At 36.3% G+C, this 25,660-nt stretch overlaps 1 protein-coding gene across 5 annotated transcripts in view; it reads left to right on the top strand.

Moving 5' to 3' along the window:
* ODAD2 (outer dynein arm docking complex subunit 2) overlaps window positions 1-24,450 on the top strand; it is a 96,146-nt gene extending 71,696 nt beyond the window's left edge. For 3 of the 5 annotated variants that reach the window (XM_083823650.1, XM_083823652.1, XM_083823653.1), the window contains exon 20: window positions 23,312-24,450. In XM_083823650.1, coding sequence (XP_083679776.1) covers window positions 23,312-23,425 — 114 coding nt within the window. In that variant the 3' untranslated portion in view covers window positions 23,426-24,450. Of the gene's footprint in view, window positions 1-18,534; window positions 18,876-23,311 lie in introns of all 5 variants that reach the window. The other 2 variants (XR_014579472.1, XM_083823651.1) reach the window with 2 other exon arrangements.
* The last annotated feature ends 1,210 nt before the right edge of the window (window positions 24,451-25,660 follow it).

Here is a 25,660-nt window from a genome sequence, read left to right as displayed (position 1 = left end):
CCTGAGATCTGTCTGTCCAGCTCTTCAAGTAAACTGTCTTCTATTCAATGTCCTACTGCAGTCAGTGTGTATAGCAAAGACTCTGAAGTCCTAGAGTCACCCACCCAGTTTGTAGCAAAGGGAAATGTATTATTGTAATATGAGCCTTTAAAACAAGTTTGATGCTTTTAAAATTAAAATAAATGAATTATTGTAAGAAATCCATCCAGCTAAACAAATTCTTTAAACATGTCTCATACTTAGGGCTAAGAGCTGCACATAACTAGGTAAGCTACATGTTTTTTGTTTTTGTTTTTGTCTTTAATTCAGTGCCTGCACATATTTCATTTCTCTATGTGTTTGTTTTCAGTCAAATTCCAGTGAACCTTCATGGAAGTGCTTAATTATAGATGCCACAGACATTTAATCTGGATAATATGAAAGTAATTATACATACCTAAACAAACAAATACGCTCTTCACAAATAGTATCTCTGTATTTTTTAATTATTCAGATATTTTAAAATAGCACTTTATGGAAACTTTGTTCTGACATAATGACTATAAATGCAGCTGTTATAAAGGCTCTATTTGTTTAAGTCTATAAGAAATCATTAACACAAGGTGAATTGATAAAATGGGTAAGCCTAAACAAGGGGACCCCTGGAGCAGTTCCCAGCTCTTGTGTCCAGGTGCACAGCCTGGCCACATACTGACTGCAGGCTAAACCTGGATGCACACCAGGACTCTTTCATTCTGGTTTGTGCTGGGAAAAAAACTGCTGGTGGAGAAGAAAGACTGGAACCACAATATGTATGAACAATTGGTAATCAGGACTGTAGGACGTACTGCAAAATTCATTTGCCTTTCAACTAGTATATACACACAGAGAATCCACTACCAGAGTATGCATTGAATTTAACATGGCTCAGAGATCCATGTTAATAAACTGCAAAAGTCTTTGACCCTGTTCTGTTCTCCCTACACCATAAAGTGGCAGAAGTGCAGTGAGAGGTCATCAGACCTAGTTTTCTGAGCTATCTTGACATTTCTTATCAGCATAGCTTTGTTAGCATGGAGCTCAGTATTAGATTTACCTTATTCTAATACTATAAGACAGTACGGACGTATCCATTTAAAAAAAAAAAAGTGTAGTTTGTTTTCAACCCTATCATTTAAGGGATGGAGTTCTCCCAAGCACAAGAGGAAAATACCTGAGACCATCTGGAGCTTCTAACCCTAAATAAAGGGTGTTTTAATTAGCAGTTATCCTGCTGTGAGATTTCCAACCATTTTTTAATGCTTATATATTGTGTTAAATACCTGGAATAGCAAAACAGCAAAGCAATGTAAAACAACAGATAGGCATTTTTGTAGGATTTAGATACAAGGGGATATAGCAGATCAGCGAGACGTAGTGGCTCCTATCTAGTGAGGATGATCATATAATAGGTGAAGCTTGGTGGGCAGTTTGAGAAAATATGTTCTGATGGACTTAAAGCAGTTTCTCCAGAAGTTCTAGCAAAATTGGCTTTGTTCAGTATTGCCAGAGCTGAGCAGATCATGAAGCACAACATGGACACCATGATAGCTGGCCAATCCAGCAATACTTAGGAGCTTGACTTACATGCTGGCATTGTTGGAGTTACCATCAGGAATCAATTACTGGAGTTTCAGAAAGGCTAGAGAGAAATTCCCAGATGGAAAGGAGAGTGGGTGGAGGAGGTTTATTAACTCAAATGGAAGAGTCAGTACAATGCTAAATCCTGCCTGATCTATTTGGTTGGTCTGCCAGGCACAGGTAAGACTAGCTGCAGCACTATTGTGTCTGTGCTATTGGGTATCTTTCTTTGCACTGCGCTTCTGTACCATGCTGATCACAGAATATCTGGGAGTTTTCATTCTTCTAGTCCCTCCAATGAAGAGCTGACTGAAAGCATTCTTTTGTATTTATGCAGGAATTGCTGTGTCCAGATTTTTTCCATAAACCATTATATTTTTGCTTCTGGAAAATTTGTCTGGGTTCCTTTGATTTTTTTTCATCCTTTTACCAGATTCTGGTAATTCGGTAATCATGCCTGGTTGGATTAATGGCACAGCTGCTGTAGTTCTGACTTGGTTGCAATACATGTAGAATCCCAGATGTTTCTTAGCACATATTCATGTGCTGTGTTCACATGCACAGAAAGCCTGATGCTTCAGGGAAACATTTACTCTGCATGAATGACACAGTTGCTGAGTGCTTGAACAGTTGGCCAGAGACTTTTTCAAAGCATCAGACTTCTGACTACTCACTATGTAGTGTGTATGTACATGTTTCTGCCCAGGACACCAGGAATAAATATATATATAGGGAAACTAGTTTCAGGCAGATATTCATATTTCACATTTTTGCCTCCGCTGCAAACAGTGTTTGCTAATCACTCATGTCAAAGCAACAGGTGTATGTGCACAGCTGTGGGAGAAAGCCAGTGTTCCTAGTTCTCACCTATATTCATAGCTGTACCCAAAGTACAGTCAGTTTTCTCATGCAAGGCTATGTAACAAAAATGTCAGGAAATACTGGTGTATGTCAACTGCCATGTGAAACTTTGAGTGGGAAAACAAGACTATATTGGAGGAAGTTTAGAAAGGCAGTTCATGATTTTTTTCTTGTATGTTCAGTTCCATGCTCAATATTCTTATGACTAGGAATGGAACAATTGTTATGACCTGTGACAGACGAATCAATGCTTTCTTTCTGTCGAACACCAGAAAATATTTCCTCTTTCTAAAGTAAAAATGAATGTCTGCACTGGAAAAGAAATTTGTTTTTACAAAGACCAAGTAATGACATGTGGGACATTAGAACACAGGATAAATTTTTAGACGTTAGACTAAAGATCAGGCATCACCCTGTTTTCAAGATGGGAAATAGCTGTCCACAGACCAAGGAAGAAGAGAAATCCAACAGTGTATTAAGAGTTTATAGCCAAGATAAGCAGAAGCAGGCAACTTTCACTGCACTTGAGTCTCTTACAATTGAGAGAAGAGAAATAGGAAACATCACAGATAACTAGAATTCTTCAGCCATCACCACATTCTCCATGGATACAGCAGAAAACCCCTCACAAAATGTAGCTGTTGCAAAGGAACAAAGATTTCTACCTGTGGTTGAGTGCTGTTGAAACTGTAGAACAAAGAAAATTGCTCATGAAAAGATCTCAGCTAAAATGTACAGGTTTTTACAGGGTTGCTCTCTGAAGGTGAATTGTAGAAAGACTGTTCTGCAAGGTGCAGACAGATGAGGAAGTACAAGTTCTTTAGTAGTGAAAAGATGAGTCTAAACATGTCCTAGAGGAAGAATTCAAGTCATCTGAAAATCCTGAAAAAATATTTAAATCATTGGCTTTTCCTAGAGGCCGTGTCACCATATTAAACTAATACAACACTTCTCTGTGTTAGAGCCACATTTTTTCTTGGCTTTCTTGGCAAGTTGTAGAATGGGATATGCTTTTGAAGTGGATGAGTTGGGGTGGTGTCGTATATAGGCACTTATGAAACTGCTCATAATAAACCTTCTAAAATACTTCAGATAGTTGGAAAGATTCAAAGAAATATGTGCAAGTGAGAAACATGTAACTGAGTATTCCTGGGCATTCTTACTTTGCAAATGAAGGAAGATGAAAGGTATTCTGTTGTGAAAGTCAATTTCTGGCTTTGTTTTTTTGTCAAATGTGATTATTCTTTCTGCAAAGATGGCCTAGGAAGCTTGAATGGCTTCATCACATATAGATTCGAGGCCAGTCTTTTATGGCGAGGCTAAAGAGACCTCTGAGGAGACTGAAGTCCAGAAAAAAAAGAAAAGAAAAAAAAAAAAGAACAAGTGAAAATAAGCACCCAAAATCATGATGTGAAAGAACAAAATTCATCATTCATCTTAACTTTAAATGTTTATGCTGTGGACAAACCCATCTGAAGTAGTCACCTAAGTTCCTGTAATAGTCAAGGAAGAGGAATAGATTCTTTACTGTCTTTCATCTCTCCTAATTTAGACATTTATGCAAAGATAAGGCACTTCAGTCTCTCCCAGTAGTATTATCTAGTCTCATTTGGTTATAATGGGAGTGCAGGTTCAAAGATCAGATCTACACATCTGCACTGTAGATATCTGTGCTTAAGGGGGTGAATCCCTACCCAGGGCAGTGGAGAACATAAATTCTCTTATTCGTATGTGGACATAAATGGCTATGCGTCCAGTTCAGTATTAGACAGGAATGACAGAATTCTGAATAATAGCACAATAAGGAAGAGCTATTCAAAAACTGCTTTATTCTTTTCTTGGAAAAATACAGATGACATACATTTATGATATGATCGTGATGAAACACTATCTGCCCAACAGTAACTGAAGCACACTTGAAACGTGATCTAATAAAGACAGAGGCTTTAAATTAGTGGATCTAACTTGAATCCAGGAATTTTGAAAAAGGTCTTTGGAGTATTAAGGCTGGATTCCTTTCATCTAACTTAGGCCACTTTTAGGTGTGGAGTTTAAAGTAGTCTAAACTAAGACACCCTCTGTAGCAAATGGAAAGAGAAGCGCACCTGTAGACTTATGCTAGCTGAAAATAGATGCCCAATATCTCTGGAAGGAATAGACTCATGAAGGTTTCTAGCTTTCTCCATTGAGTATAGATAGAAAGGACCTAGGTGTCTAACTCAGACTAAACAGCTAGCTTTCAGACAGCTAAATTTGAATTAATATCCTCCTGAATGTTGATTTTCAGCAAGCTGTGCAGTACAGGGAAACTTGCAGGACTGGAAGAAAGGTAATGTGCCAATATTTTAAAAGCCTAAATAAGATTATAGTCCTGCAAACTGGACACCATTTTCATGTTGAATAATCATAGATACACACATTATTTTACTACATTGTACACTATAATACTAGAAGAGACCATTGTAATGGTCTAGTCTGACTAGCGTTGCTCATACAAACCAGACATTGCTTCAATTTATTTCTGTTTGGAATAGAGTATATCTTTTAGAAAAACACTGACTCTTTACTTAAAAAATTCCAGCGATGGAAAATCCACTAGAGCCATCAAAACTTTTTCCAGTAGTTAAATACCTTCCCCATAAAAACATTTGCACCTTATTTGTAGCCTAAAGTTTGTCTAACTTTATCTATGCCATTACATGTATGATACTGTTGCTTTGTAAACTGAAAAGCCCTATATAAGTTCTGTTTTCATCTACATTCTTACAGAGTAAGATCAAATCATTCCATTGTCATCTCTTTAATTAACTAAATGAGTGTAATCTCTCATGGAATCTCTGTCTTTTCAATTCTTTATTTTGGTGGGTCAGTTCTGAACCTTTATTTCTGAACCTTCTTCTTTGGATTGAATTTCAGTATACTTCTGAACAGGATTCAATATTACAGTAATAGTTGAATGAATACTTAAAACAGGTAAAATAACTTCCCTGTTTCTATGTAAGCTCTGTTTGAACATCAGAGATTTTCATTATTCTGTTTGGCCACAGTATTGCCCTCAGAGTTCATATTCGGCCAATTTTCTACTTTGACTGTTTGCCAGGTAAGACCTTCCTGTGCTATAATGTTGGCTTTCATGCACAGGGATAAAAATTAACATAAGGTAATATTGCTAATGTAAATCACCAGTGAATTTAGAACTTGTGAAATAAGTTGATATCTTTTTTTCAGGAGTTTAAATCAGATTTTAATAATTGTCAATATACTTTGTAAATCTCAGATGAGTTAGCTGTCTTGTAGATATGAATAATTCACAGTTTAAAAGCAGGCACAAAATTTATTCACACATTTTATTGTTTTAGAGAGGAAAATCTTAAGAGACGAACACACTGACTCTTCCTACAATGCCTTTAAAACAAAATATTGCCTTCCCGCAATGGAAGATTCCATTTTTGGCAAAGATATGATTTATTAGAAAACTGAAGTTCACTGGCTGAGAGTTGAATTATGTAGACACAAATGGATTAAAGTCTGTGAAAAGAATACCAGTGGTTTCGATTGTAAAGTATGAAGCTAAAAACCACCTATTCTGCTTGCCAATGAATACTCTACATTTGTAAGCAGCTGATCAGATGGTACATAAATATTTTAAAACATTTAGAGATATCTTCTCAGTGAGGTAATTTCCAGTATCTCATCTGAGATACTCCCTGTGTTCTGATTTTGAGTAAAGTTTGTGCTTGAATTCACAAGTTAATTAATAAGTAATGTTATTAATTTGTCATTTATTTGTCTGTACTATGATGGTGCTTAAAGCTGTTGATCACAGTTGAATTCACTTTGCTGGGCAGTGATGTATAACTACATCAGAGCAAGACCTCAGAATTCTTGTAGGACACAAGGTGGAGGTGAACAAAGAGATAGGAATGAAATGGTAGAAAAAAAATCTATAAAAAAATATATCACTCATACTTGGTAATTCAAGCAAACCAAGATACAAGCACTGCTAATTATGATAACTGCAACTCAGTTATCATAAGGAAAGTATAAATACGTAATACTGATTATAAACTTTTTGTGCATATCAAGGCAGCAGGGCCACCAGATAGTATCCAGTCACTCAGACATTAAGGCACTTAGCCCATATGAGAACCATAGCTGGTGCTATTTGCGTTTTTTTTCCAGATAGTCAGAATACATTAGCCTCTGTTGAGCTCTGGTTTGTTCTGAGCTGTTTTTGTTATCCAGATAAGTTCATGTAAAGATGGTATTTTGTCCTGCACTGTGATAAGTCTTTTTTCTTCTGTTCTTACTCCGTTGTATATGAGCATGTTTGGGCCAGAGGAACCATTAACTCCATAATTACAGTGCATATCTGAAATGCAGATCAGACTTCCCATTTGTGTTCTGACCTTTTTTAATGTTGAAAGTGTCTATCCAACCTGCCAGCATACTGAACTGGTTTTTAGCCTTTCTCTGTGGTCTTATTCACCGAATTACTTGCACAGCATGGAAATGCTTAATTTTCTTAATATTATGAAGTATCTGTAGATACTTTCCAGAATATTGGTTGTTGTAGCTAGTAGGAACTTAAGCAGGGATGCTGAAAACTAATTTAAAACTAATTTAAAGTCTTTGGTATAATAAGGCAGCAAAACAGAGCCTCACGCTTCTAAGAGTGTATAAAATGCTTCTTGATGTGTATATATACATGCTTATAAGTATGCATATATATATATATTAATCCATCAGATCCATTCTTGTCTTCTTAAAGTGATATAGCCTCAAGAGATGCATGGTTGTTTTTCATTTTGTTAACTTTTATTTTGGCAAACAAGGTGTAATAGCTATAATGTATTTTCTAAACTGCTCTATGAATTACTATATGAAGTGTTTGTGCTTTTTGAATTCTATTCTTAATGGTAGAAAGGTCAATTAATCACACATAGGCTCTTTCATTCAATGTAATACTCTAACATATAAAAAATAGTTTGTTTAACCATGATTTATGAATGTTATTGTCAGAAGCAGATTTACTATTTGGAGAGTTCTTTTATACTTTCTTATAATGACTGTATTAAAGAATACATTTTTGTATTTTTTACTGCACAGTGCTTCCAGAATATTGGTCTTTGTTTGCTAAAATCATAAATCCCTACAAGTTTTGGTGATTTTTTTTTTTTTATGTGAAAATACTTTCAGAAGACCATCTTTGTGAAATAAATAATGTGAATTAAAAAATATGGAAGACAATTGCTAGAAATTTCTACTGAAATCTTTCAAAAAACATCTCTTTGGCATAAGCCATATATATCTGAGGTTCAGAAACTGAAATGCAAAAGCACTGAGACCTACTTCTTTAGAAAAAATTGATTTCAGTTGTTGGGGGGGCATGGTCTTTTGGTCTTTGGTGGGAGTACAGAATGTAGGTTTACGTTATTAAACAAGGTTTAAGAAAATATCTTGTAAAAATCCAAAATGTTTAATATATCTATACATAAATATTATCTCTGTACAATACACGTATACTTGCATATTTACATATTTACATTTTTATTTTCAGTTTAGAAGTATCCTCTTTTTAACTGCCATGGTTGGCTTACCCAGGCTCCACAGTTCAGGCTGGAGACACACTGTGTTTGGCACATACTCCAAGCTGGTTGGTGCCTGTTGCTTTTTATAAATTAGTTGTTGCAGTTCTTGGATGTTAAGAAAGAGGGCACTAGATGGCAAAATCGCTGCATGACTCTTGGCTACAGAAAGTATGCCCAGTTCCTTCACCCACAAATCTATTGATCACATCACACTTTGAAATTTCAGATGCAAGAGGTTCCATAAACCAAGTCCAATACTGACATTTTTTGTTTTGTTTCGGAAGGATTAATGATAACTGACAATGTTACACCACTACAGTTTCTGTTGTGTTGGCAACTGCCAGGTGTGAACATTTTCCTTACAGTTTCAGCTCCAGAAAGCAGAACCCAGTAAGCCTCTACCTTCATAACAAAGCAGAATTTCACCATTCATAAAGTAGGGGTACTTATATGTAAAACATTTTGCTTTTGCAACCTTGCCAGAGGTAATGAAGTTTGGCTTCAATGTAGATTAAGGCTCAGACTTGAGGTGATTTTTCAGAATTTCACACTACTAAAGTTTATGGTACGTAGCAAGTGTTCTGTTAAAATCTGGCTGATTCCAGATGGGAACAACCAGCAGCCCAGGGGAGATCAGCTTATCTTTGCCCAAACCCTGTGCTTCAGGAGACCTCTAATTTAGTAACGTTTGGATAACAAACCTAGAGGCTGGCATAGAGCTCCTCTTGGCACTATTTAAACATCTTTTAGTCTTATAAAAAGAAGCTTGTCCCACTAAGCTGTAGGTTTGTTGGAGCTGTTTAACAGTAGCTGTGCCCTGCAGCTCTTTTAGTGATAAATGAGCCGCTTAAAATAAGTGTGATTGCAGCCAACTGTGCAGAAGGAATCATTAAAAAAAAAATTAAATAGACATATTTGAAGCTTTAAAATGCACAAACAAAGTATGTTAAACCAAAATATATGCTGCTTCTTTTAATGGAAAAGATTGCTACTGGCTAAGTCTGCCAGCTTCAATAGGTGTGCCAAAAAGCCAAGGAATCTGGCAGAGTCCATAGATAGCTGTTCCATCTTTCATCTATATTTCTTTTCTGTATTTATCTTGCTTTAGAAAATTCAGAGAATGTCTTTTCCTTCCGACTTGGCACTCTTTCTAAACCACAGAAATACACAGAGCAGCTTCTTGCAGTTGTTTAGCTCCCCGTACCAAGTCTCATCCTTGTGACTATGTGAAATATTTCTTTCTAATTTGGCAATAATAAGAAAGAAGAATATTGAAATATTTTAATATTTATGGAATAATATCAACATTGTCAGATATTAGAATTATGAATTCTAATAATTAGAATATGAGAGGTACTGGGCTTAATGCAGAAGGGCAGAACGCCAGGTAATTATTTTTGGCATTCAGCTGATCAAAAATAGTTTCCTTTTATGTAAGGAGCTATTCGAAGAAGATGAGTATAAGAAATAATAAGAACAATATATGCACATGCGCATAGATTCATACTAATACATATATATAAGTAGAGGCTGAATTGTCGCTCAGGAGTCCTTAGTGGACCAAAGTTTGCATTGCATGTTGTCATCTGTGAAAACTTATTTTTTATTCTTTTTTTTTTCCAACAGAAGCTATCGCTCAGTTATAATTGGCTTCGAGCCCTAGTCATTGTAATCTCTTTTATGTTGCCATTTCAAAGAGCACTCTGCACTATCTTTTAGTAATATGGCACATCTTATTGCTGTTACTTTCAAGGTATAAATTCTAAGGAGAAGTCCTTTTGTAATGGGTAGATTATGAGATGAGCCCTAGTGTTAATGTTTCTGTTCAGTGTTCTGTATTTTGGCGTAGTCTAAAGACTTGACTGTGCTTCTAGGGAGCAGGAGCTCGATGAGGATTGTGTCACTGACTTCAGTGAGGGCTGGATCAGATTGTGAATCATAGTTGCAATGGTGATTATATAACAATCCATTGTATGTAAAAGCTGAAAGATATCTTTTGCTAGACCCGTATGACTTCATTTTACTTAAAATCTCATTTAATTTTGCATTTATCTCCAAGAGTCATAACTGACTATTTACCAGATACTAATCAATGCAGGACTTTCTTGCAACAGTTTATGATAACTTCTAATCTCTGGAAGTTGTGAAGAAAAAAAATGAATGTTAAAGTAAGAGAATATTGGTCAGTATTTCTAGTCAATTACCAAAGGAGCTTGATATATTGCAAATTATATATTATCTTTGCATTTGGGGAATCCAGAAAGCTAGATGGTAAGTGAATTTAGGTTGTACCTAGTCTACTCATTGCATTTCTGTTGAAAATAAAGGTAAAAATCAAGAAACTGTGCATGGTATAGAATTGAGAAAGAAGGCATGCATAAAGGTACTTCCAAACTGCCATGCATGTATTACAGTTCCAACCACTGGACTCAGGGTGAGATACATAATATAGGTTCCTGTGGCAATGCGCAAACGTTAAAGATCTGCAAAACATATTTAGAACACCTAAAACCAGAACTGCCCTGGGGAGGTCCTCTCTTTCACTACCACTTGCCTACTGCCTGTCTTGACCAGAGGTATGTGGGATGAATCCAGGTTTATTTGCTCTTTTTATCTGTATACATTGTACCTGTGAAACCTGAACAAATCCAAAAGTCATTAGATTGGCTTATCTCCTATACAGAAATGCAAAGACATAGTTGCTGGACTGAGCAAGCATTATAGGCTTAATGGAGGGTGTATATATCTCACTAAGGTCCATCATACTTTTGTCCTGGATTTCTTGGACATTCACTGTAGAGATAATGTTTTATTAGTATTTTGCTTCATAAACCATTTCATCTTCTCGTCAGTTGCCATATAATTTTATCCATCTGCAGTTATTCTCTTGGTATTTTTAAGTGTTGGATTTACTCCTCTTGGGTTTTAAGAGAGCATTCAACAGCACTCTTCACCAAAGACTCATAAAAAAATCAAACTGCTATGTCACGGGGAGGCAAAATCCTAGAAAGAATAAATAACTGGTTAGAAATGACGACTCAAAGTGTAGGAATTAGGAATTAGGATCAGGTTTTGCAGCCAAGGGATCTTGCCATTCATAAACGATAATGGAAAGGATGGTGAAAGGTGAGATTGCAAAGTTTGCTGACAATACTTAGTCCTTCATGGCAGTAGAGGTGACAGCTGATTGCAAACTGCAATTCACAATACTGAGCCATGCCAAATCTCCAGTGCAAGTACATTACAGCTCAGCACAAAGTTTTTGCCTTTCATGACAGCATTGCATGTACTACAAGAGACCCTATGGCACGCTGCACATGTGCAGCAGATGCAAAGGGACGTTCAGTAACAATTCGCTAGCACTAAAAATAGGTCCATGTTTGGGCAAGGCAATAAAGTCCTTGGACAAACAAAAATCCCTTGTAACATAGAGTTAGGGACACTCTGAAGCCTGGACTTTGGATCTTGGGTTTGCTTCTGATTGCTCAGGCTGTTTCTGTTAATCTCTCTGCTCTTCATCTCATTATCCCAGAATTCTCATGCAATATACATAAGAATTATTTTTCTTTAAATTCATGCAAATGTCCTAGGGAGTGGGGAGAAGAACCGTTATTTTATTTAATTCTTGAGTATCACAGATGTGTATGAGAGAATTGTATTTCTATAAACCACTCTTTAACAAGCACAACTGTTCTACATAAAGATGCAAGAGTTGGTAAGCGCCTTATTTTTATCATGATTCAAGCATGTGATAGAGTGTTTTTCTGAAAAAGAAGTTTTGGTTTTTTTTTTCAGTTGTGAACTGAAGGATGAAAAGAGAATATTCCCTATATAAGAGTAGTGCTTTGTTTTACACCAGCTTCCCCATAGTGTTATAGTTACGCTGCAACATGCCCCAAGTATTCTCCAAAACATCCAACATTCTGTTAATAATGTGGTTGTGCTAACATAAGCATTATGAAATAATATTTTGGGTAGCTGGTAAACCAACCTTTCAACCTTTTCATGCTGCCTGGAATACAAAGTAACCACCATGCAGAGTTCAGAGTATTGATAGGGATTCTTTTTAGCTTTCTGCCATGGTAGCATTCTTCTAGAAAGTCCCCATGATTTTTTTTTCTTCCATAATAAAGTATAAGGTTGCATGTTTTTAGAAAATTAATTTTCACATCTTCCCCCACATGTTTTAACCAGCTCTGTCAGAGCTTTAATACTTGTGCTACAACCTCCACTTGCCCAAGCATAACTAGAACTTTCTATTTAGAAAACTAAAAACTCCCAAGCAAACAAATGAGCCAAAAACATCCCCGAAAGTTGAAGCTTGGAAATAAAGTTGAGCAATTAATAAAAAGGTTTAATAACAGACTTTTTCTCTAATCCAATGAAAGTTTTAGATTTAACTTCTATTAATGTATTTCTAATTCCCTATGTCATAGTTATGTCCTTAGAAGGTGCAGGAAGCAGATGAAGGTCCCTAGTATTTCCTGACAGGCATACACACGGCAGGCAGGTAGGTATTATTGCCTGCTTGCAGGCTATGCGGTGTCTTCAAAAATCTCTGATCTCACAGAGCTTCAAAAATTCAGCAGGCACTCAAGCAATGGCCAGTGTGAGTCCTGAACTGCTTCTGGGGAGATGTTTCTTTTTTTGAAAAATTTTTGAAAAAATTCTGTCTAATTTCGCTCTTGTGAACTATATGCAACTCACAAGTAGTTTGGTTGAATATGACCTGAAAAAAAAAAAAAAAAAAGAAAACCCATATGTCTGTCAAAATAAGCGTCCATGGTAATGTTTTTCTACAGCATACCCTTTATGAAAGCATACAAATTTCCAGCACTTGTAAATATATTTTATGATCACTATATCAGACTGTTCATAAAGCAATGTTCAACTCATTCTGAAATTTGGGTTGATTTAAGGAAGCTGAATCCTCAATGTAAAATAACTCATTCCTTATGTTCTTGTCTAATAACAAAATAGAAGCAGTTTTACAATCTGAAAAAGTAGTAACTTCCACTCTGTGTTGATTGTTGCTTCTATTTTTTTCCTTGATACCATACATTCAGTTCTCTGTCTGTTATCCTCCATACATCACAAAAGTAGTGACAAAAAAAAAGAGTAATACAAAAATTGGTAGTATATACAGACTTCAGCAAATGTGAATATCAATTTTAAGAGAGGACAAAATAAAGAAAAAATATTCCTGCAGCTCACCTCGCTCTGTAATCCAAAGCAAAAACTTAAAAAGTAGAAAACAAGGAAAGACAGGCAACTTTTCAAATTTACAGATAGGGAATAAAATGTGGGCTATACACAGACCTTTGTCCATTAAAGGTCCTGGGTCATTTTGTGCTTTCTTATGTTCAGAATTTTATATTTGTATGAATAAAGCTGAGCTGTGTTCATACTATCTATACAATCATTTATGCTGTGCTATTTTTGTTCTGTGTTTAATGTAATTGCTGTTTACTAAGTATCCTTAGTAGTGCCCCAACATGAAAGAAATTAATATAGAAAGACCAACAAATAAATAATCAGTTCAAATACACTTCTCATATTTTGACCTAAGATAAATTACTGTCTTTCTAGACTGGAAGACATCCCAGTTTTATCCAAAGGGATAGTGTAGTTATATATGTGCTTATTCTTATTTTATATTATTTGTTTTGGGAAATTAACTTCAGTTAGGAAGGAGATCCAAATGTGAAGAATTAAAAAATAATTAAATTATTATTAAATTCTACACTCTCATCTTGGAATCTACCCAGAAAATACTACAGAAATCATTTATTAATTTTGACTATCTATCTATATAATGGTGCTAGTTTCATAAATTGTTCTAATTGAATGTTCTCTGGTACATTTGCTAGTTTAAAAACAGACTATAAATTGAACAATGCCAGTCTTCTTCCAGTTTATGTAAATGTGTGCACTGTTGCCACCCACACATCTCAAAACATGAGATTATAGATCAGTCTTCTAGTACACTACCAAAAAAAAAAAAAAAAGACTTTAAAATACTTTGTCTTGTTATTTGAAACAAATGCTATTGCATGGGTCTACAGTATGGCTCTCCTGCTTTTATCCCCAGACTTTGATATGTAATGTTTACTAGCAAAAGCATCCCACTGGTTTTGATTATTATGATCGTACATAGGCAGTGAGACAGACACTTAGACCATTGGATCTAAATCTATATTGACTTTAGGGATCAAAATCAGTACTTGGAATTGAATACAGAAGAGAGTTTGAAGTCAGTCCAGCAATACCAGTAGATGTAACGTACTTTTAAAATACTAGTACAGTAAGGTTTTGGACCTTGTTCTCAGTCTAAGATACAGCTTGAGATAAACACTGCAAAGTTTGTCAGTAGTCTGGAAACTGTGGTTTCTCTTTGCTGCAGTTCAATGTTGTCTTTAAAGACAGACTAGTTATGGTGTACTTCAAGAATAACAGGTAAACTAAAGAACCAAATGCATGATGTTTTCAGGGCATTGCTGAGAAGTCGAGTAGAACCATATGTGAGGATTCCTGGACAGCTTTTTTTTTTCTCTGACTTGTTCCTGAGAGTTTATTTGCATCTGCCCTCTCTTGGCTTCCATGAAGCCTTTATATCACTGCTAGAGACAGACAGACAGAGACAAAATAACAGTATTCATATTAATAGTAATTTAAAAAAATAATTGGAAAACGAAAACTGAATTAGCAGATCTTTTTTCAATTTCCTATACCACCTCCTCTGTAATATTTGGGAAGGAAGGGCAAGGTAAAAGTCATGCTCCTGTAAAATGAAAAAAAAAAAAGAAAAAGCAAAATATGAAAAAGCAGGCATAAAATATCAGATACATACTGAAAATAAGCAAGGAATAAAAAGAAAAATTGGTTAGGCTGCAGCAAAATAAGGGAAGGATAATCCCCAACATGTTACAGAACTAGACTAAATTATGAAAGGAAAAGAACATCCATGGCATAAGCCTACTGTTTTGAACACCCATTACGTGTAGCAAGTAAGCAGACTCCTGTTTTAATACAATGAATTTCCAGTGAATTGAAAAAAGCTTTTTTTATGTCACTGTATTGATGTTATGAGAAAATTCTTTATTCTCTCTATCCCACCGAGAGCCTTTTATATGTTAATCTTCTCTTGAAAACTACAATGAAATAAAAATAAAATAGAGAAAGTGGTTCAAATAAAACTGTGCTGTAAGACCTTGGGCTTCATCACTTCTGGATTATCAGATCTGCCTATTGCTTTTTGTGGGATGAATTTCATATCCTGTAAGACTCTTTTGTACGTTGGAATGCTCATGATCATTGAATTCTTTCTTAATATTACACCAAACTTCTTACAGCTGAATGTAGATTCAAACTATCTGCCCTTAAGGACCCTGATTGGTTGCATATAATCGTACCTTTTAAACAAAGATTCAAAACGTTTTTATTACTAGTTTTATTTAGCTGTATTACCTTTCCATTATATGTTTATATTGTTACATCTGAAATTGTGGGAAATATCCCTCTGAATTCCAATGACTAACAACTTGAGATGGGAAAACCTTTCAACTTAGTGTGTTTTAAGGTGGCCTGCAAGTTTACAAAGTTTTAAAACCTTTCTGCATTTTACCATATAGCATTTTATTCACATTTTCCTTGCCATTGATATTCAGAATTCTCTGTCCTTTTGTTATGTCTTTGTGCAGAAGTGGGGCGCCCTCCCCTAAATAATAATATAAGAAATAGACAGTTAGTACAGATGAGGTATAGAAACAGCTGTAGAGTATTTTGTTTGTATTTTGTACATATATATAAACTTGCGAGTACGTATGTGTATTTAGTGTGTACCATGTTATAATTTACTATAGGTATTCAGGTTTTATATATTTTTCCAACAAGTGAAGCAATGCCACATTTAACCTTATTCGACAGTAAGAGAGCTATATATATATTTTTTATTTTATTAGTGTTTGTCCAAGAGGATTTCTGTTCAAGAGTATATGCAATAAGCACAATTCAGATGTGTTGGAGACCCACACAATTCAGCTGTGTTGGAGACGCCCTTGACCCAAATGCTCTTAAGTTTAGCTGTAATAAGAGGAGGACGGGGGGGGAGCTCTATGCAGAAGAATTTTAAATTGCGAATCTGTCATGACAAAATCTGTTGAAGTTCACTGAAACTGTTTATTTCTAAAGAAATAGTAAACATTTCATGATATTGTACCGTAATTAGATGTTCAGAATTCTTCACTGAATCTGTCAAGCCATCCTGTTCTTTCTCCCTTGTTTCCCAGCATCTTGTGGGATTCAGCTTACCTAACAGCTGCTTTGTTGCAGGCAGTCATACAGAAAAAAGTAATCACTCGCAGAGGATAAGTCCTAAGTTCTAAAGCAGGTGAGGTGATATAATACCTGAAAGTACACCACAAACTGCAGACAAGTTTGTTTCCACCCTAACATGTCCTGCAGCTGTTTGCAGAAAGGGTACAGGTTTCCCCCTGCACTCTCCTTCACTGGTTTTTGCTTGTTTGTTTGTTTTAAGGAGTAAGGGAAAGATGAGAAAGAAGAGAGAGCTCCTGACCAGCCAACTGACTGCTACCATGTTCAGGTGTACCTTAGCCTAAGCTGCATCATTTGGACCTTCTCATCCCCTAGTCTGCCTGACTTCATGCTGAAGGGTTGTTACCCTTTATCCATGGCTGCTAGAATGGAAATGTGTTTCAGGGGAGAGAGAAGAGGAAAGACAGAAATGAAAGAGGAAAGGAAAAGAAGCCAGGTGGGATCTTGCTAGGATTTCACCCAGCCCAGCCAGAGTGTTTCAGTTCCTCCTCTTTGCACTCAGAGTGAATTGGGCCACGTCAGGGGCTGCTCTGACTTTAGTCCTGGAGTGGAGAGGTCTTGTGTGAGAGGCAGTCAGCACAGTGGGTGTCTGCCCTGCCCATCTTCTGCCTTCACTGGAGCCTTGTGGTACGGGATTTTCTGCCTCTGCTAACTCAGTGTGCCCTGGCCCAAAGACTTTACATCTGAACTCTATTCTCTTTGTGTCACATGAGGAAAAAAAAAATAAGAGAAAACACTGCAGAATTTGCTTGAGCATCTTCTTAGGAGGCTGTGCTTGGTACATGGGGCATCCTTTCACTCCGCTGAAAGAAGAAATCAGGAAAGGGGCCTGAATTTTAATTCAGAAACTGATTTAGCTTAACCTTCATTATGCTTTGATTGTAGAGTATGTTTTATTATTTAAAATCTAATTTTTTTAAGAAATATTTTCATAGGAATATGTGTAACATAACACTCAAACTAGGTGCTTTAATATTTTCCAGTGTGCAATATGGTGTTGAAAGTTAGCAAAATGCTGCCTGGATCTAGACTGATACTTTCTTGGATAAGCTTCCACCATATGCTTTTATTTAAAGTATTTTTTAGGTTAGGTTTATAAAAAGCATGTGAAAAATGTCTTTTTTGGAAAAGAAGTGTTACGCAATTAGAAAATCACAGTGCTAGAAATTTAGTATCCTTTAGGAAATGTTGCATGTAAAAGAAGTCAGATACTAAATCTAAATTTAAAAAAAGAAATGGCAAGTCCTACCACCAACTGGAAATGTTATGTCAATCTACAAGATGTCATCACCAGCACAGCAGATAGAAGCAGCAGTTGTGTTGAAGTAAATGTCTTCAGTTCCAGGAATTTTAAGCCCTATGTGAACTCTGACTAGCTTCCCAGTATAGATATGAATCTTATTGAAGGAGTTAGTCCATATTTCCTTCTGATCAGAAAAAAATCTAATAAAATCTGTTTTACAGGGCAGAAAAACATAAACAAGCAAACAAATGAACGAACAAAAAATAGAAAAAAAGGCATTAAAATTATTTTAATAGTTATTCTTTCTTCATTATTTGCTTTCATATTCACAGGACTCCAGAGTATAACTTAGGCTGATCTGTATCTGCTTTATATGAGTACGGGAACCTCTGTCCAGCAGTGTTGTTCTACACTGTCCACTGCTTTGGAAAACTTGTAGAAACATCAAGTGACTAACCCCTTATTTAAAGAAGAATACATGCAAACTATTCTTTCTGAAAACACCACTTCCTGTATTTTCTGCTTCTCCCACCTGTGAGATGGGAAGCTGTGAAAGACTGTGTCTAAAGGAAAGTAGCAAATTGAATACTTATGTAATATTGTACCCAGGTCATGGCACTATGGTTCCTTACAAGTTTTTGTCACATTTAGGATTTATTGATGTAAAACTCATCTGCACTTTTTCTGCATTAAAATCCCCTTGTGCTGCTTCTTCTGTAGAAGTGAAAAATTCTGGAAAGACATCTTCACAGAAATGGGAATTAATAGCCCGTTTTTATTACTGTCTTACTTATCCAGGGAAACATACCCATTTTGGAAGGACACTTTTACAAGTTGATTTGTTGATTCTTGTGTTATCTTGTTTGAAAAAATGGGTTTTCAATTGGATATTTTGTGACTTTACAGATACTGTTGTAAGGAAGCTGTGCTTTCAACCAGTAGAAGGCAGCATCACTGGTGATGCATAAACATGCAAGCAAATATTCTGGTTTACCCCCTTACTTCTTACTGTTGCCCTGAAGAACAGTTGTTATGACTTTGGTATGCCAGGGAGCATAAGACGCAGCAATGGGAATTTGCCAAGCATGTCTTCAGAGCAACAGTTCCTCCTCCCAGTCTACAAAACTACAGCCTGGTCAGCCTTGCATCGGTCTCTGGGGAAATTATGGGAAGAATCCTCCTGGAACACATTTCTGGGCACAGGAAGGAGACACTGACTGGCAACAGTCAACATAGATTGACCAAAGGTAAGGGCTGGAGCACGTCAACAGGAACATTACAAAATTCAGCCAAGGACAAAGACCAAGTCCTGTGCCTGAGAAGGACTCATACTGACACTTGCACTTGCCCTTGCAGTGATGCTGGCTAACGACTGACTGGTAGTGGAGGAGTTTTACTGAAAAGGGCATGGAGATTTTGGAAGACAGCCTTAGCCAGCAGTGTGTCCTGACAACAAAGAACTGGGCTGTACTAGCAGGAGCACAGTCAGTAGGTTGAGGAAAGTGATTCTTCTTCCTCTTAGTACTCATTACCTCTCACCTGGAACATGGCACCCACCTGTGGGCCCTTCTGTACAGGAAAGACATGGATAAACCTGAGCTAGTTCAGCAGATTGCCACCAGGATGGTAAAGAGCTAGTGCACTTGTCCTGTGAGAAGAAACTGAGGGAAGTGGTTTTTTCAGCATGGAGAAGAGAGGCTTCAGGTGGACTTAATAGCAGCCTTCCAGTAATTACAAGGAGATCAGTCATCAAAAAGATGTGGCGAAGCTTTTCACAGTGATACATGGCTGGGGAATGAGAGGCAACAGGGATAAACTGGAAGAAGAGAGACTGAGTATAGGGAAAGCCTTGTCTCTCTGGGGACAAACCCTGCAACAGGTTGCCTAAAGAGGCTGTGCAGTCCGCGACCCCAGAGGTTTTCAAGATCAGGCTGAATAAAACCCTGAGCAACCTGGTATAAATCTCAGGGCTGACCCTGCTTTGAGCACAACCTTGGACGAGAGAACTTGAGACCCCTTCCATTCAGAGTTACTCTGTGATTGTGCTATGCTAATGCAGCCGCACAGTTGTCTGCTATTTTAAAGCTGGGATAGTAACAGCAAAATCTTCTTAATTGTTCTGGATGTTTAAATGATTTGGCTGTGCACTACTCCTGCTTTTGGAACCCATAAATGCTACATATGCTCTGTACGTTCCCCAAACAGCTTGTATTTGTGCTTATTTGCTGGTATGACGTGCTAACTGTGCAAAAAATTTTGGACCGTTGCCTTAGAATATAGATACCTGCCAACTGAAAATGAAGTCTACATAGTACTGCAAATGCTTTCTCTGTCTATGGAAAGTGCCTCTTATGTGCCAGAAAGAAGCATTTATACCACATGCTTTTTACTGTTTCTCACATCTGTTAACATTTACATGTGTCAGAAAACAATACCTGAACAGTGAAGGGAAGGGATACATGAAGTTCAAGGACATTGCATCAAGAAGAAGGACATGTAATATTGCACTTGTGCATTGGAAAAAAAAATTAAATAAAAATAAAGCTCTCTTGGGCTTGTCAAATACATGCAGTATGCGGATACGATCTGTGGATACTGTCTATGCATACATTTCCATAGCTGAATTGGATGACCCAAATTGCCAGTCAACTGAACTGAACCCACAAAAGCATCAAGAAGTGGCAGTTAGGAAGCAAGAGAATTATACCTTTGCTGGTGCATATGAAAAGGATCCAATTTTATTTCATTTAAGATAACATTTATATCCAAATCTTTGAAGTTAGATTCCTAAATTTATAATCGTCTACTTACATTGAAATATTTTGCATTTTTAATAATCTTTGCAGTTGCCCTCTTGTTAACACATGGAATAAATTGACTGTATATTGTAAATTGACTATATAGTGCTGTATATCCTCAGTCCCCAGAGACAGCAACTGTATAAGAATGTGTTTCCAGGAATATTTCTTTGAACTTATATTCTGAAAATCCTGAGATGCTGTAGTACAGGATTTTGTATAACGTGGCAATTCTTATGGATGTTGCAACTGGCAAGTGATTGAGAAGAACGAGAAATTAGAGAACAATTGATCCTTGATCCCCCAAACTCAGAAGGAAAAAAAAACAGTTCTATTATCTTTATAAAAATTGCTGTTTGCATTGTTGCATACCACTAATTCTTTAGGCATCTGCAAAGGTACCTTGAATCCATGTCCTGTAATGTGTTGTTCTTTGATACCAAACTCTGATTCTCCAACATGTAGCTGCAATAAAAAGCAGAGACAACCCTCCCCCTCCAATCCCCACCACTGCCATTGTCATTGCTTAATATTGAGCTCACCATGGAAAGTGACAAAAAAAAGTGTTTATTTTCCCAAGTCTTCTGAGCCCAGAAGTGGGGGCTAAAAGAAGAAATTAGTAACCTTGTATTGAGGACTACCTAACATGGAGTCATAACAAAGGCAAAGGTTTATTTTGACTTTTTGCTATATTTCCACTAAACAATACCTCTCCAAAATATTAATTTCATGATGAATGTCTGCTCTCAAGAACTGATAAAAAAATCTCATGTTGAATTTATTATGGAAGTTTGAGTTGCACACTCTACACTGAAAAGCCTTGCACTAGGTTTGTGAAGACGCAGTGAATAATCACATATGGCATATAGTTTCCTTGCTCCCAAATTTGAAACTTATGGCATTACCAAAACCACCGTATGAACGGTATGTGCATACATATTTTTGGTTTTGAGTCAGGGACGTGAAGGATCTATACCAGTTTTCCTCTGTAAGTTACACAAGAAAGTTGTACGGCACCCAAAGAAGCATTTTAAGTTAATGAGAATTCAGCTGGTGGAAATTAGCAAGGAAGAAAGAACTTCATTCAGGGGTATTTCTTTTAAGGTAGGTGTCTGATAAGACTTGCATTCTGGCCTTCGTGCTTTGTAGGGCAGCTTGATCACTGCACAGAGCCATGCTGCTTCATCGTGCCACCAGCCCAAGTCAGTGGTAAAATTTCCCCCGACTTCACTGGGTGCTGAACCTGTCCATAGTTTTTCTGCAAATAAAGCACAATATAAACCTTTCTCTTTAATTGTCTTCTTTTCTTATATACTGTCACTGGATACATATACCTCCAGTTTAGCCTTTCAGAAGCGTTCACACCTTAAGAGCTCTTATTTAGCTATTTGGACACAGACAGTTGATTACCCCAGTGGAAATTTTGGGAAGAAGAATTGCTAGAAAAAAATATATTTGATGCTTCATTTACATAATACTCTTTTTGACATAATTCAGGCGTATTACAGGCATTCTTACAAGTTACATATAAGGGTCAAAGAGTGAAAGGTGACTGGCAAGATGCTTGTTTTGTACATTTGGCTAACACAAATACTTCCTCAAGTATAAAATGCTTTGATCTTTATAAGCAAATGCCATATGTGTGCAGCTGTGGCCCATGCCTCATGATTGCTGGAAGGTTAGAAAAAGGTAGCATATGAATTTAATGTCTGCATTCAATTTATACTTTTATATTTAGCAGTTCATAATTTTATGTAATATTTTAGCTGTATGAAAAATATGCTCTGGAGTTGAGTGATAACAGATTTCTTTGTGGTTTGACTCAACATTGTTTGGGTGAACACAGAATCCTAAGTATTGCAGACTGAAAATATAGGTTTTAATTAGAGCTGTCTGAGCTTCGAAATACCTGGACGCACATTAAGCTTGGCAGATTTTCAGAAATGTGAGGATTGTGTCGAGCTGATTTAAGCTAGGCAAGAGTCTTCTGTTTTCCAGCATATATTGCAGTTGCAGTTGCATCACTGACTTGCAACGCACTAAGGAGAAGAGATCCAAAACCATTATTAATGATTTTCTGATACGTAAAAATGTTTTATCATCAAGGCCTGTGTTATGTCACGCTTGTGTTGAACAGTACCTTACTCCAAGGGAATTTCCATTGAAAAAATTGAATGGCTTCCAGAGTAAAGAATCTACTCCACATGACTGAAGAGCTGAATCCGCTCCAAACGTTTGGTGCCTTTGTTGAGCCTTTGTTTTTTCACTTTAACATGCAAATATATAAGAATGGTATGCCCAGATCTGTATCCCTCAAGAAGTTTAACGTGAGTGGTTCGCTGTGACAATAAAGAAACCTATTACAGTCAATGGGACACGGGGGTCCCTTCACATGGATCCAGTTTTATGATCAAGGCCAAAAAAAAAGCAAAAAAAAAAAGTGCATGGTTTTGTTTATTAAAAATCTTGAGCATGTACAAATATACTAGTATGCCCTCGAGGGAAACCACGATTTCGATTAACACATACGCAATTTCTACTTTCAAGAAAAAAAATCCAAGTCAGATCCAATAGGCAGATGTGATAGATAGAATAAATAGAAAATCAGACATGAAATATCAAATTGCAGGTACAAATGTGATAAGATATAAAGTGTTGTGCTCTATGTGTATGTTAATACATATAGGTATACAAAAGTATACATAAATATCTATATATATGAACACATATAATACAATGGTTTTTGTTAATATAATTTTCAATATTTTATTTCTTACATATATGTGAGTAAATGCATCCAATTGTTAAAAATATGATTTGAATACTATTTAAATAATAGCATACTTTTTGTATTTCTTATGCTGTTTTTAATATTATTTTTGTAGCTCCTACTGACTATGGTGGGCTCTACAGATGAAACTCTGCAGGAGGCAGCAGCTGGTTGCATAGCAAACATTCGCAGATTGGCTCTAGCAACAGAAAAAGCGAAGTATGGCTGATGCTTCAACAGCTTTTACCAACACCCTTGTACTGCAATCCAGCTACATCTGAATGAACAATTGCTTCTTCTACCATTGGTATGTCATAGAACAGCTCATTTAAATTAGAATAATTTAATAACAAAAATTCATCTGTGGAAAAAGGTATTTGTTTTTACATTGATGATTTGTCACACCTGGGGTTTAGAAAATGCTCACACCTAGTTTTCTGTATCTCTTAGTACTGCATCTTTTAAAAGACTACCAGTTAAGATATGGCTAAGGTGCCTTCTACAATTAATAAGCTTGTATTTGAAATTAGTTGTGGATATAAGTGGTTTTGTGTATCTGTGACATTGCAATAAATACATTTTCCATCACCGTGTGTGGGGTCGGGTGGTAATTTAGGAATGTCTTGAACAATTCCTTTGTGCTAAATTTGTCTAATCATCCTGTCATTATGTTTTTGCCTGTTTGATCACTTGCAACTCACAGGAGAGGGCAAAATACAGATACATCAATCTCACATCTGGTGTTATATAAGTACTGCAAACAGCTGTAGCAGTAGACATCACTCCAAATTTCCTGTTTCTACCAACATGAAACAAAATAGGGCTTAATTTTATAAGTAGCTGGTGAAATGTGTTTTAATTAACATATGTGTTTAAATCAAATTAAAATTTACCATCTGTAAATAAAAGTAGAGTATTACATTTACGTTCACACATTATCTGATTGTTTTTTTTTTCCATTTCTAAACTGAGGACAACATTGTATTCAAGTAGTTACTTTATTTTCTGCATAAACTTACATTCAAAATTAGAGCTAATTTCAATAATCATATAATCAATTGTTGATATTAGAGTGGAGAGATCCTCTCTACATACCATGCTCAACAAATAATACTAACACTTTCTTTGAGAGCAGTAATGTCTTAATTACAAACACAGACATCTGACAAAATGGGAAAACAAACAAACAAACAAACAAACTACACCAAATGTTCAAATAACTTGTGTTTGTCAAGTACTTGCTTCTGAATGATTTTTTTTACTTTACTTAATAATTAAACATTTTCTTGTTTTGGAAGCAGTTTATAATTTTATTATTCCTCTAACTGGCATGGCTACTAAAAGCAACTGATTTTACTTTTAGCAGAAGTTTCGAATGAAAGCATCATGCAAATCCAACTTTCACTTGTGTTTTCTCTAAAGCAGACACAAAGGCTCATTTAAAATGTCATTTTAAAGCCTGATATAGTCCTGAGAAAGGAGGATTACATTGGGCCCTAGAAGGTGTAAATTGTGTCTTTAAGGAAATAAACTACAGGCAGGTGCAGACAGTCTGGAGATCAAAATATGAATCCAATTAGTATTTTTTGGTAAGTGCAAACACCAACATAGTCATGGGGTTGTCACAAGTTCTGTCAGCAACCCGTGACCAAGCTAATAGTATTTTAGTTATTTTCCAGCTCAGCTCCATAGACATGATACATTATTTTAAATAAAGACATCCATATCATCACACTGATATCACTGCTGTAGTAGTGTATGCTACATTGCTGTATGCAAAAATACTTTTAAATAGTAATTGACAAATTAATTTGGAAGAGGAGAGGCTTGCTGTTATTTATTTATTCATTCATGTTCCTGTGAGAGAAGCTGTAGATACAAACAGCTTGTCACTGTCTTGCTTACAGAAGTACATAAACCGGTGTGTTATTCTTCTTACTGTAGTAGGGGAAAAAAACTCCCTGACGATAATTGTTGTCCTTAACATGACCTCTCAAGGCACTCTTGACTGTTTAACATGGATTTCATATGGAATAAGTTCTAAAGTAAACTTAATTTTATGATACAGGCGTCAGGGCAATAAATGTCATGTTCCTGACAATTAAATGGCCTCAGCTTGACACTCACACTCACGCTGGTAGCCCCTATGCCTCTGAGCAGTTCATCTGAAGTCTTTATTTTAAGGTCTCAGACAGTTAATCCCAGACTTAAGCCAAATTATTTGTGCTATTTTCTTTTCCTGTGGCATGCCTGAAGTTTTAAAGTTCTATGCAAGGAGAAGAAGTTTTGAAATTGATACAGATCGCCACACAGTCAAAGGATCAGTATTAAAAAGTACATCTTTCTTTGGCCAAAATTCCTGGATTCCACATAATTAATATAAGAAGATTTAGCTGTTGGAAAATGAATAAATGAACCTGGTTTCTGGCTCCCCTAAAGGGAGCAGTACAGCGTGTCCATTTGA

The sequence above is a fragment of the Anser anser genome (assembly GCF_964211835.1).
Source record: "Anser anser genome assembly, chromosome: 2".
In the NCBI taxonomy this organism is placed as follows: Eukaryota; Metazoa; Chordata; class Aves; order Anseriformes; family Anatidae; genus Anser; species Anser anser.
The sequence above is the reverse complement of the archived record's forward strand: the minus strand, read 5'-3'. Positions and strand labels throughout refer to the sequence as shown.